Source organism: Chiloscyllium plagiosum, unplaced genomic scaffold (genome assembly GCF_037043375.1).
Source record: "Chiloscyllium plagiosum isolate Xiang-an unplaced genomic scaffold, Cpla_swu_hap1 HiC_scaffold_19, whole genome shotgun sequence".
In the NCBI taxonomy this organism is placed as follows: Eukaryota; Metazoa; Chordata; class Chondrichthyes; order Orectolobiformes; family Hemiscylliidae; genus Chiloscyllium; species Chiloscyllium plagiosum.
This window is the reverse complement of record NW_028270157.1, coordinates 35,872,487-35,886,433: the sequence shown is the minus strand read 5'-3', so window position 1 is coordinate 35,886,433 and position 13,947 is coordinate 35,872,487. Positions and strand designations below refer to the sequence as shown.

Sequence of the window (13,947 nt, the reverse complement as noted above, 5' to 3'; positions counted from 1 at the left end):
TTTAAATTTATTTTAACTCTATGCACAGGAGAACTCATGCACCATTTAAAATGTGAACATGAAATGGAAGTAGAAAAGACTTAAAGCAAGTTGTTTCAAATCACAAGGAGTTAGACTTGACTTTTATTGATAAAAGCTGGGCTAAAAAGACATCAACAGATTACCAAAAATGTTAGACCATTTTGCCAATTTTTCTTCTGGTTTACTGACACATGTATATTAGATTTTGCCAGTTAATTCACACATTACAGTAATCAATAAGGTTGAATTGTAATTACTCACTCTACATACTTTAAATGTCTTTAATTGCTTTCAGCATTGGAAATGTTTTTACTTTCTTTTGAAGAAAGCTTTTTTCACTTAGATATACTTAATATTTAGCAGACGTTTTGTCTTCAGTTATTGTATTATTGTCTGCCACAGATCTGTAATCACATATAAAGCACATACATGTTTTCTTTTATTTGCATGTCTTTCAATTTCCTAACTCAAATAAGTCTTCTAATCATGCTCACTGCTGAAAATTAAAGAGAATAAAAACTAATTGTCTGCTCAGAAGAATTCGATGAGAATTCTACTGAAATCATAGAATTATATAGAAGTTACAACATGGAAATTGACACTCAATCTAACCATTTTGTGGTGGTGTTTAACATCCATACGAACAGTAGCCCTACTTCCTCTATTCTAACATTCATTTAACAATAATGTTGCCACTGCTTAAAGCAATGAAGCAATTTTCTCTTTTCTGAAACATGTCAAGGTCCCTTTTTAAATGACTTTAATCACTGTTCCTATCACATCTCTCTAAAGTTTGTTTCAAAGATGATAAAATGCTGTTAAAAAGAAAGCTTAATAGCATTTAACCTTAGAAATACCAACCCATTTAATGGAGGGAATTTTAAATCACAAAATGAGTAAATATTTGCTCTCAGGCAGGGAGAAATTGGGGCAGGAGTGGTAAGGCAATTGCTATTTTGAGATCTGGACATCATCTTTAATTTTCTTCACAGACAAAAACAAAAATTGCTGTCAAAAACTTCCTGCTCCAGAAGCATTTGTAGGAAGATAGCAAAGTTAACATTTTGAGTCCGGTAACTCCTCATCACAACTGAAGAATCACCAGACTTGAAACGTTTTTACTTGTTCCCCACAGATGCTGAGAGACCTGCTGAGTTTTGCCAGCAATTTCAGTATTTGTTTCAGATCTCTAGAATGCGCAGTTCTTTGTTTTACTTTTTTTCAGTTGGTTTCCCAGCCACAGCTAGCTGATTAACAGACTGTTGGCTGAGTGGGAACTTGAGAAGAGAAATTAAAAAACAAAAGGAAGTGAATGAGGAAAGAACAGCCACAAACATTAAAGGGAATCCAAAATTTTAAAGGCAGGTCAGCAGTAAAAGTTAAAGGATGTGAGAAGGCTGACTGGAGACAAAAACAGAATTTATGCAAAATGGGATCTACAGATAAATACAGAGACCACAGCTGAACTGTTAAGTGAATACTTTGCAACTTTAGCAAAGAAGGTATTGCTTTAATCACAGAGAATTAGATAGTGGTTGAGGTATTAGATGAGATATTAAAAAGTTTAGCTTTCCTTGAAGTTGATGAGTCACCAGTACCAAAAGGAATGCATCTGAGGATGCAGATGGAAATAAAGGTGAGACTTATGGAGGTATTGATCATAATATCCTAATACAGGGTATATCTGAAATAGAGAGGTGGTTTCAGATCATTAAGAATGTCACGAGTTCACAGCATCTAAAAACCAGCTAATTTAACTGATGGTGGGAAAGCTATTAGAAACAATGATCAGGACAAAACTAACAGCCATTTGGACATATGTGGGTTAATTAAAGAAAGCTGGATTTGTTAAAAGCAAATCATATTTAACCAATTTTTCAGTTTTTTTGATGAAGTGCAAGGTTGACAAGGCTGAAGCATTTAATGTGATGTACATGACCTTCCAAAGGACCTTTGATAAAGTGTCAAATGATAGGCCTGTTGGAGTAAAAGAGACAGTGGCAGAGTGGATACAAAGTTTGCTGAACAGAACAGTGACAAGAAATACAAAGGAGGTTAATGATTGTTTTTCTAGAGAAAAGTATATAGTTGAATCCCCTATGTATTAGTACTTGGACTTCTATTTCTCTTGATATATTTTAATTGTTTAAACATAGTGTACAAGACACAATCTGTCAAAATTTGCACATGACATAAAACATTCTGAATTGTGAACATAACTTATGCATGAAAAAGGGTGTTGGCTAGATAATGTGTAGACTTACGGTCACTGATAACATTTAACACAAATAAGGTAAAGTGATACATTTTTTAAAGAAAATTAAAAGGCAATATAAGCCAAAGAATAGAATACTAAAATGGATGCTGAACAAGAGACACTTGGGAGAATATGTTCACAAATCATTATAGTTGACAGAATGGTTATAATGTTAGAACATACAGGATTTTGGATTTAATAAATAGAAGCATTGTGCTTGAAAACAACGAAATTACAATGCATCTTTAAAAACATCTGGTTAAGCCTCAGTTGGATAGTGTCCAATTCTAGGTGTCTTGTTTTAGGAAGAATGGACAGTATTCAGAAATGGCACAGAAAGACTCAGAGGAATGGTTCCATGTATAAGGAACTCCCACTATGTGGACAGTTTGGAGAAGTTGGCATTATTTTCCCAGGAGAAGGGAGAATATGATTAGATAAGATTCCCTCCAATGTGGAAGCAGGCCTTTCGGCCCAACAAGTCTACACCAACTCTCTAAAGCATAACCCACCCAGGCCCGTATCCCTCTGACTAATGCACCTAATAATATAGGCAATTTAGCATGGCCAATTCATCTGACCTGCACATCTTTGGACTGTGGGAGGAAACCAGAGCACCTGGAGGAAACCCACACAGACACAGGGAGAACGTGCAAACTCCACACAGACAGTCGCCCAAGGCTGGAACTGAACCTGGGTTCCTGGCGCTGTGAGGCTGCAGTGCTAACCACTGAGCCACCGTGCTAGAGGTTGAAAGGAAATTGAATTGAAATGCTCAGACTCATGAGGGATACATGCATTGTGAATAAAGATAAATTGGTTCCACTGGGGAAAGGATCGAGAATGAGAGGGTACCAATTTACAATGATTGGCTGACAAAGCAAATGCAACACCAGAAAAAGTTTTCTTGAGATGATATTCCCTGGAATATGCAGACTAATTTATGATCTTTCAAATGGAAACTGGATAAACTGATGAGAGTGATTTTCAGCTAAACCAAATGTGTATTAGGGCAGGAGTGGAGGGCATTGGTAGTGGGAGTGGTGGGAGTGATCATTGGGGAAATGATGGTAGTCAGGAGAGCTGATGGCAGAGGGAATCAGATTAAGTGGGGAGGGGGAAGATTCCAATTATGGAAAGGATTCGATCACTGGGGTTGGGGGAGAGGTGGTTGGTGATCTGTGTTTATGCTTTCGCAAGATAGATGAGCAGATGGTGCTGTGTGTTGGTCTGATGGTTGAACAATGGGAAACCTGGTCAACTCTGGTTAAAAATAGAACTACTGTTAAATAAAGGCATGAGACCACAAGAAATATGTACAGGAGTAGGCTATTCAGCCCCTCGAGCCTGCTCCATTATTCAATAAGATCATGGCTGATCCAACATTCCTCCTGTCCACTTTCCTGCCCTTTCCCTGGAACCTTTGATTCTCCTACTGATCAAAAATCTATCTTAGCTTTAAATATACACAAGAACGGTGCCCACATTGCTCTTTGTGGCAATGAATTCCAAAGACCTACAGCCCTCTTAGAAAAGAGGGAAGAATGCAGTAATGTTAAAAACTGCATGACTTAGAGAAATCTCTCTCCCCCAAGTCCCTGGGCCATAAAAGTGCCTTCCCACTCATCTCTGAGCTAATAGTAACCCTGCATGTTTGATTACCAGTGTTAACATCTCTTGCTGTTTCAAATAGCCAAACAAATCAGATATATCCCAATGTCTCATCATTTTAAAACCTTTATTGTATCCCTCCTCAGCCCATGCTTCTCCAATGTAAATAAGACACTGACAACATAACTTCATTTCCACCTAATGCATACCCTGATATCCTATATATTGGTCATACCCTTTGAGCAATGTCCTTTGGTCTAAGCAAATAACCTATATATAAATATTCAAACACCAAGTATAAGGAAAGGTACAATTTGAAATATAGGTTTTATGTCTTCTTACTGTCTACAGATTTTTTTTGTCAGCATGCATTATCACAGTAGAAACTACTCTCCAATCAGTGCAGAGAAGAAGACGGATGGCTGATTGAAAATTACAAGGCAATTATTCAGTCAAGCAGTTCTGTGTCTTTGAGAGGGAAATTAGTCTTATTTATGATTGTCAGAAAATCCCAGCAATTAATGTCTTTGAACCAGTTATCATTCAACTTCCATCCAATTTGCTTTTCTGTCACTTTTATTCTGAAAGGAAGAAGTAATGAACTTGCCTTCACATTTTCAGAATTGTCCAAATCACTTTACACTCTATGAATAACTTTTTAAAGGGTAATATAGGAGGCAAGGAGCATAACCCAGTCTGTGCACGGTAAGTTCCCCAAACCAGCAAATGAATTGGTTGACCAGGGAACCTGTTTTACTTTGTATATATTGTTAGTTGAATACAGATTTTGATGGGACAGTGCTAAAGCCTCAAGCTTCTTTTGCCCTATTTCTACGGGTGTTCACATAGCCAGCAGAAATGACCATGGTGATCAGGAGCAGAATTTCAGCCACTGGCCAACTCAATTTGGACATTGTCACTGCTATCAACTTTGAGTTAAACTAACACAGTATCAATAACAGGTCAAACTGGAATTGCTGTCTCCAATCTGTTTATGTCAGTGACACACACGTGACCTTACTGAGGTGCTGTCTGATCGGGGCAAGAGTTAAAAAGGGCAATGATGCCAAAGGAACGTTTCCAACATATTAGTGATAGCACAGCAAGACATGTCAGAACACGGGAAGTAGAATTATCATCACTGAGAGGAATAATTATATTTTCTGCGTGATTTTTCAAATTAATTAATGAGCATCCCATCCCCAGTTAGGACGAAACAATTTTAATTGCGAAGAATGATTTTGTTAATTCGAATGTGCTGATATACAGAAAACATTTTCCTGTTGTTTGGAATCTGATAGTCTACAAAGCCCGGAAACAGTGAACATGATTAACCCTTCCGACGCAATATTTCAGGGCTGTACATTGGCTCATACAGCCAGTCTCCTCACCTGTATGATGTCTTTAGGCAGCTTTTTAAGTTTCGATCATCGAGTTCCTCTGGCGATTTTCCGTTGGCGTTGGGGTCACCTTTCTTGTGGCATAAAACCACGTAATTTTTATGATCGTTGTTTGCCCAGTAAACAGCACCTGGCGTTTCATAGCGAATTGCAAATTCGATTTTGGCCCCGTCCTTAAGGTAAGGGGGGACCAGTGAAATTTTGAATATAAACTGGTCAGTCGCACCATCACAGGAATCAGCCACATAATCAGCCAGAATGTCATAGTAACTCTCCCAATGATTCAGTGTCATCCGGATATACACCAGCTTTGCATACGATATGTTCAAGACACGGATGAGTCCCTTCATGCAGGTCGTTCCCGGAGGAAACTCTGTCGATTCCAGTTCCACTTTCTGGGTGTAAAGTTTCTGCATCAGGTCGTCAGGGGAGAACGGGAGTTCAAACAGCGGGAGTAAAAGACATTCCTCAAGGGGTAAGCGATCACCTGGCAGCTCCCCACCCAGTGTGCCAGTGGGCAAATCCCATTTGTCAAATTCTCTGACAGACACAAGTTCAAGACCAAATGCATCAGCAAAGGAAACTTTTCGATTCGGGGTCGGGGGAGGTTCTGGGCCCTCGTCTGAGGAAGAACTCCGTCTTCGTGGAAGCGGGGAAGATTTTGGCTTGATCCAAATTTCATTCGCGTCTTCGTCCTCAGCAAAAACATCATCTTCAGCTGGCAGACCCAGTAAACTGACTGCAAAATGTTGGTTGGGGACTTTATCCGCCGACTCCATTAGTGTGTCTAAAGTTTACCGAAGCAAGACCTCTCAACTACTGGCTGTAGATATTTCAGGCAAACACACTTTAACACAACGGCTTTGGTTACAGTTGACATTGTAAAAGAACTCAGGCCTATTAATAGCTCCACTGACTTGTAAACTATGCTCGCCTGCCTTCAGGAAGATTTGCTCCTCTTGACATCAGCGTTGTGTTTTGGCTCCACACAGCGCAGGAAGCTGAGCCAAGCCTCTTTGCACAGATAACATAGGAGCAAAGATTGAAGGGGCAAGGGACATTGCTGCATATAAGGAAAGCCAGTCTCAAAAAGGAACTTAATCCTTGCCTTGTCACTTTATTGGGAAAGTAGGCATTCTCGTTTCAGAGAAATCATTACTTCAGTTGAGTTGTTTTGTTGAACATAAATACGATCACGTATTCGCTCACCGAAGGTGCTGCAAATGCTCAGCAGGTCAGGTTGAGTATTTGGAGAGAGAGAGAGAGGGACACGCTGGTCGACGATCTTTCATTAGAACAGCGTCCGCGCAGACAACATTCTGGCAATGCTTTCAATTAGGATTAAGAAAATATATTGTTTCAAAGACATTACCACTGTGTAGTGCGACAGAAAAGTTTACAAGATGCAACATTCCCACAAATCTGAAAAGATGTAGGATTAGTGTCAAGAGAAAGCTGTCAGCATTGTAGGGCAGGAGGTGAAATAGCCCAGTCTGTTCCTCTCCCGACAGTCCTGCTGGTATTTCCAGAATTTTCTATTTTCCAAATAGATCTGGAGTCAACCCAATTTGCTTCTGAAAGTAAACAGCAAGACTCCTTAGAGGGGATTGATTCACACACTCTAGTTTGATACTGCACAGACAGTAAATGCAATATTATAAAGAGTTATATTTGCAAAAGAAAACCATGGGTTCACTTAAACTACTTACTCTTTAAATATGCTTAACCTCAATTTAAATGCATACAGAATATGAAGAGGGAGAAATTAGTATCTTCTGTGCTTATTTTTTTGAGGAAAGGCACTGTTTCTGCTGACAGCAAAATGTAGAACATGGAGGCACTGTCTCAAAGTTTGGAGCTGATCATCTATTATGGAGAGGAGAAATTTCTTCATACAAAGGATTGTGAATCTTTTGAGTTCCCTATCCCAGAGGGTTGTGAAAGCCCCGTTATTGAATATATTTAAGGTTGAGCTTACATTTGTCATATCTCTGAGGGAACCAAGGGACCATGGCGAGCAGGAGAGAAATTGAAGCTGAAACCCACCACTAGCCATGATCATATAGAATGGTGGAGCAGGCCCAATTGACCATATGGTTTTACCTAGAATTGTTCCTTATCCCTTTTTTTAAAGGGCTTTTCTTCTCCAGGTACATCCTTAATTATTTGAGTGCCACCAAACCACAATTTCTGCTGTGATTTTACGATTGAGAAAAGAAAGACAGCAGGCACAAGTCTGTGCTATTAGTATTACTCTGCAACACACGCTAGCCATCTAGCCAACCAAACCAGCCAGAACATTTAAAAGGATCATCACCTACTTAGAGATTGGTTGGAGTTGGTGTCATCTCATTGGTTCTTTGATTCCAGAAGTATTTTTGTTGTGTTATGTCTTATAGTCAATGTAGAAGGATGCCTTTAAGAGACACAGTATATCTGTATTCCTTTAAAAGACATACTCTGTAACTGTATCATAGCATATGACCTGAGTGTAAGAAGGTCTCTAATGTCATTTTACTTGGTGGATCACTTGAAGCATGACATGTTATTGAAAGCATGTTGCTCTTTGTGACTTCATAACAACTTTAACCACACAGATTGTAATGTGCCTGTGAAAGAAATGTTTGTACATAATAGCTGACTGTAATGATTGTCTTCCAATACACCCTGCTTTATCCTCATTGGAGGATTTCTTCCCTCAGGGCCCTCTGTCTTGTCGACCCATTTCTGAAACTTCTGGCCTCACTCCTCCCCCTTCCTAGAAAAAGGTTCCCTTTGGCACTACCTTGTACTCTACCAGCCTTGGCATTTCCACTGCTCCCAGTAAGTGCAACAAATACATCTTCATCTGCCCTCCACTGTCAGCATTCTGCAGGGAACATTCCCTCAATGACAAAAAGAAGGGTGGATAATGAGGAACCAACTGATGTGCTATATTTGGATTTTCTGGTCCTATGGTGGATAATAAGGGACCAGAAGATCCAAATATAGCATGTCAGTTGGTTCCTCATTATCTGCCATAGGAAGCTGTGCATTAATAAAGGCCTTTAACAAAGTATTTAACAAACTATAATCCCCCTTAATTGGTAACTCATTGCTGCCTAGTAAGAAACTCATCATGTTGCTTATTAAAAGCAAAAAATTTGGAGTGAGATACTCCTGACGTCAGGATCAGCCTCAAGGATCTTCTCATATGATTCTGCCACAAATCACATCATATCCCACATTGCACAGACTGCTGGAAGATTCCACCTTTTGAGTATTTTGTATCTATCTTCACAATAGAAGACACTAAGCATTGCCAAGAGTCGTGGAAAATCAAAAGGCAAATGACAGGGGAGAACTTCAAAACATTCACTAACACTTAAGAAAAATTGCTAGGAAAATGTAGAGACTAAACTCTAACCAATCCCCTAGATGTGATGTCCTGCATTCTTGGGTCTTAAAAGAAGTGGCTGCAGAGACAGTGGGTGGATTGGCCATGACCTTCCAAAATTCCCTGGATTCTGGAATGATTCCAACACATTGTAAAACTGGAAATGTAAAGCTTATATTCAAGAAAGGAGGGAGACAGAAAGCAAGAATCTATAGGCCAATTAGCATGAGATCTGTCATTGAAAGATTCTGGAATCCATAATTAAGAAAGTAGTCATAGGACATTTATAAAACCATAATGCAATCAAACTGAGCCAACATATTATTGTGAAAGGCAAATCATGTTTCAAATATAGTGGTTTCTTTGAGGATGTAGTAAAAATGACAGATAATGAGGGACCACTAAATGTGGTGTATTTGGATTTTCAATAGGCCTTTACTAAACTTCCACATGAAAGCTTATTACATAAAATAGGAACCCACAGTGTTGGACATAATATTATTAGCATCGACTATCTGGCTAACATGTAACAGAGTCAGGATAAATAAACCAATTTTAGGTTGCATGCTGCACTAATCAGGTGCCACAAGAATCAATGTTGAGACCTCAACAGTTTACAATCTGTATTAATTCCTTTGATGAAGGGACCAAATGTCAGATTTTATGGCAATGCAGTTAGGCAGGAAAGCAGGTTGTGAGATGAACACAAAAGAATCTGCAAAGAGATATATAGTAGATAAGTTAAGTGAGTGGGCAAAACATTAGCAGATGGAACAAAATGTGGGAATATTCAAAAGTTGTGAAGAAGAAATGAGAAGCTGATGTATGGCCTTAGCGAATTGAGGTGTTTAGAACATAGAACATAGAACAATACAGCACAGAACAGGCCCTTCGGTCCACGATGTTGTGCCGAACATTTGTCCTAGCTTAAGCACCTATCCATGTACCTATCCAATTGTCGCTTAAAGGTCACCAAAGATTCTGACTCTACCACTTCCACAGGCAGCGCATTCCATGCCTCCACCACTCTCTGGGTAAAGAACCCACCCCTGACATCTCCCCTATACCTTCCACCCTTCACCTTAAATTTATGTCCCCTTGTAACACTCTGTTGTACTCGGGGAAAAAGTTTCTGACTGTCTACTCTATCTATTCCTCTGATCATCTTATACACCTCTATCAAGTCACCCCTCATCCTTCGCCGTTCCAATGAGAAAAGGCCTAGCACTCTCAACCTATCCTCGTACGACCTATTCTCCATTCCAGGCAACATCCTGGTAAATCTTCTCTGCACCCTCTCCAAAGCTTCCACATCTTTCCTGAAGTGAGGCGACCAGAACTGCACACAGTACTCCAAATGTGGCCTAACCAAAGTCCTGTACAGTTGCAACATCACTTCACGACTCTTGAATTCAATCCCTCTGCTAATGAACGCTAATACACCATAGGCCTTCTTACAAGCTCTATCCACCTGAGTGGCAACTTTCAAAGACCTATGAACATAGACCCCAAGATCCCTCTGTTCCTCCACCACACTAAGAACCCTACCGTTAACCCTGTATTCCGCATTCTTATTTGTCTTTCCAAAATGGACAACCTCACACTTGGCAGGGTTGAACTCCATCTGCCACTCCTCAGCCCAGCTCTGCATCATATCCAAGTCCCTTTGCAGCCGACAAGAGACCTCCTCACTATCCACAACTCCACCAATCTTCGTATCATCTGCAAATTTACTGACCCACCCTTCGACTCCCTCATCCAAGTCATTAATAAAAATTACAAACAGCAGAGGACCCAGAACTTATTCCTGCGGAACTCCACTTGTAACTGGGCTCCAGGCTGAATATTTACCATCTACCACCACTCTCTGACTTCGACCGGTTAGCCAGTTTTCTATCCACTTGGCCAAATTTCCCTCTATCCCATGCCTCCTGACTTTCCGCATAAGCCTACCATGGGGAACCTTATCAAATGCCTTACTAAAATCCATGTATACTACATCCACTGCTCTACCCTCATCCACATGCTTGGTCACCTCCTCAAAGAATTCAATCAGACTTGTAAGGCAAGACCGACCCTTCACAAATCCGTGCTGGCTGTCCCTAATCAAGCAGTGCCTTTCCAGATACTCATAAATCCTATCCCTCAGTACCCTTTCCATTACTTTACCTACCACCGAAGTAAGACTAACTGGCCTGTAATTCCCGGGGTTATCCCTATTCCCTTTTTTGAACAGGGGCACAACATTCGCCACTCTCCAGTCCCCTGGTACCACCCCCGTTGACAGTGAAGATGAAAAGATCATTGCCGACGGTACTGCAATTTCCTCTCGTTTCCCACATAATCCTAGGATATATCCCATCAGGCCCGGGGGACTTGTCTATCCTCAAGTTGTTCAAAATGTCCAACACATCTTCCTTCCTAACATGTATCTCCTCTAGCTTACCAGTCCATTTCACACTCACCTCTTCAACATACGGTTCCTCTCATTCGTAAATACTGAAGAAAAGTACTCATTCAAGACCTCTCTTATCTCTTCCGACTCAATACACAGTTTCCCACTACTGTCCTTGATTGGACCAACCTAATGTGTTTACATACATTAATCTCAAAAAAAGTGTTTAGTAAGTAACTAGAAAGACAAATGAACCTGGGTTTCTACATAAGGATAATGAAGTTTTAAATATACAAGTTTGTTACAACTATACAGAGGTTGGGGAGTTGTGGGGGGGGGGGGGCGGAGGGAGGGGGGGAGGGGATGTGTTAGTGAGACCATGTCTAGAGTATACTATTGTGTACAGTTTTGGTCTCTTTATTTGAGGAGACATATTTTGCCTAGGAGGCAATTCAGAGAAGCTTCACAGGTTGATTCCTGAGATGAATCACTTGGAAGTATGAGGAAAGGTTGAGCAAGTTGTGCCTATATCATTGGAGCTGAGAAGAATGAGAGGTGATCTTATTGAAAATAAGATTCCGAGAGGACTTGATGCAGCGTATACTTTTCCCCTCATGGGGCAGTCTAGAAAAAGGTTGCACAGTTTCAAACTAGGGCATTTAAGAGATGAGAAGGAATAGTTTCTCTCAGAAGATTATTGTCTTTAGAACTCCCCAACCAGTAACCTATGGAAAATGTATCATTGAATATGTTCAAAGTGGAGGAATTTTTGATTTAGGACAGAATTGAGAATTTTGGAATTAAGGTGGAAAAATTGAGTTATGACCATAATCAAGTCAACCATGATGTTATTGAATTGCAAAGCATGCTGATTGGGCCAAGGAGCATTCTCCTGTTTCTAGTTTGTATGTTCTGATTCTTTATGTAAGTTTAAGTAATTTACTCTTTATAATAAGTATACTTCATTCGGAAACGTTTAATTGCTCTATCTTATAATTCAGCCAAATTCTGTAACACACGGGATTTCTTGACTCTACATTGTCAAATTTGTTTTATTCTAGGTCACAATAACTATAACAGTCCCAGTGTTAATTTCACCTACAATGAGCACTAAATTTGTAAAATTGTGCATCAGGTTATTTCATCCAATTGAAATGCAGCAGTAGAACGGTTTAATTGGTAATTATAGCTGGGTATTGAATCAATCTAGAAAACATCTAAATATTCAGTAATAGGCGTCATCATTCAGTTTTACTGAGACCAGTAAATATTCTTCTTCTGGCTGACTGATTTTAGTGTGCAAGCTGTTTGTTAATAGAGTTCAAGCAATGAAATAAAAATTGGGACATACACATTAGAAGCTAAAATATAAAATGCCAACTTTACTTTATTTTATTGTGTTAATGAAAAACTGGACATTCATGGCCAACCTAGCAAGGCCCTAGAGCAAATCCAAGATTAGGTTGTCTGACTTATCCACTCCCTTTCATACTGGGTGGCTAATGATCATGAGTGTGGGAATGAAGTGCAAAAACCAAAACTTTAGAAGCCATTCCTTCAAATCATGAATGAGAAGATATAATGTGATGCAACCTGTGTATACGTGGACTTCTCAAACTCACAGAGGGAATCTTGGAGCCCATGAATTACTTTCATCTTCTATTGCATGGTACAGTTAGGTGTACCACATTCTGAATATCTTTATAGGTTCACTCAGTCCTTAATCAAATATGCCCTTCACCGATGATTAAAACTGAGCCCATCTTCTGCTGAAGACTTTGTGTGGACAAGGTTAATACTACTAAGAATTGTGACAATGAATCTACCTGGGCATTCGAAAGGTTCTGATGAATATGACCACAGCATACAGCATGATGAAGAGTGGTGCAGATTTTAACCAAAGAATGCTAGCTTGAAGAAATCTTCAGATCTACAAAAGCTAAAGTCATCCAAAGAGAAAAGAGGAAAAAGTTCCAGTCAGAAAACTCTGGGTATATCAAAAGAACACAGGGCCTGCCAGCTTCCATGATTAGAGCAGTTTAAAATGGCTGTAGAAATGATAGCAGCGCTTAGCCTTTTTGTGGAAACGTAAAGCAGCTACAAATAGCAAAAAATATTGAAAATGATTGTGAAACCCACACAGAATCTGACCAAAGGGCGACACGGTGGCTCAATGGTTAGCACTGCTGCCTCACAGCACTAGGACCTGGGTTCAATTCCCACCTCAGTCGACTGTGTGGAATTTGCACATTCTCCCCGTGTTGCGTGGGTTTCCTCCGGGTGCTCAGGTTTCCTCCCACAATCCAAAGATGTGCAGGCCAGGTGAATTGGCCATGCTAAATTGCCCATAGTGTTAGAGGAATGGGTCTGGGTGGGTTACTCTTCGGAGGGTCGGTGTGGACTTGTTAGGCCGAAGGGCCTGTTTCCATGCTGTAGGGAATCCAATCTGATCAAAGTGCCAAGAAGAAAAGTCCAAATTAAAAAAAACACAGTACAGTGGTTGATATCAAACATCCCAAGCCAGGCAAGTCCTTTAGAGAAAGGGTGAAAATTATTATTTTTAAGGAAAAATTCTAGTCTGACAAGTCAAAGGAAGGATGTATTTAGTACACAAGCATTGTTATAATTCAAAGTTTGTGAGAAGATTTGTAGCTCAGGTGCTCGTTGTTGTGGTTCTGTTCGCCGAGCTGGGAATTTGTGTTGCAGACATTTCGTCCCCAGTCTAGGTGACATCCTCAGTGCTTGGGAGCCTCCTGTGAAGCGCTTCTATGTTGTTTCCTCCGGCATTTAGAATGGTTTGTCTCTGCCGCTTCCAGTTGTCAGTTCCAGCTGTCCGCTGCAGTGGTGGGTATATTGGGTCCAGGTCGATGTGTTTGTTGATAGAATC

At 40.1% G+C, this 13,947-nt stretch overlaps 1 protein-coding gene across 1 annotated transcript in view; it reads right to left on the bottom strand.

The window, feature by feature from the left end:
• The window catches only part of ppp1r3ab (protein phosphatase 1, regulatory subunit 3Ab), a 57,711-nt gene extending 49,733 nt beyond the window's left edge, over positions 1–7,978 (bottom strand). The window contains exon 1 of the mRNA XM_043709539.2: positions 5,281–7,978. Within this exon, the coding sequence (XP_043565474.2) occupies positions 5,281–6,068 (788 nt within the window). The 5' untranslated portion in view covers positions 6,069–7,978. The remainder of the gene's footprint in view (positions 1–5,280) is intronic.
• Between the last annotated feature and the right edge of the window lie 5,969 nt (positions 7,979–13,947).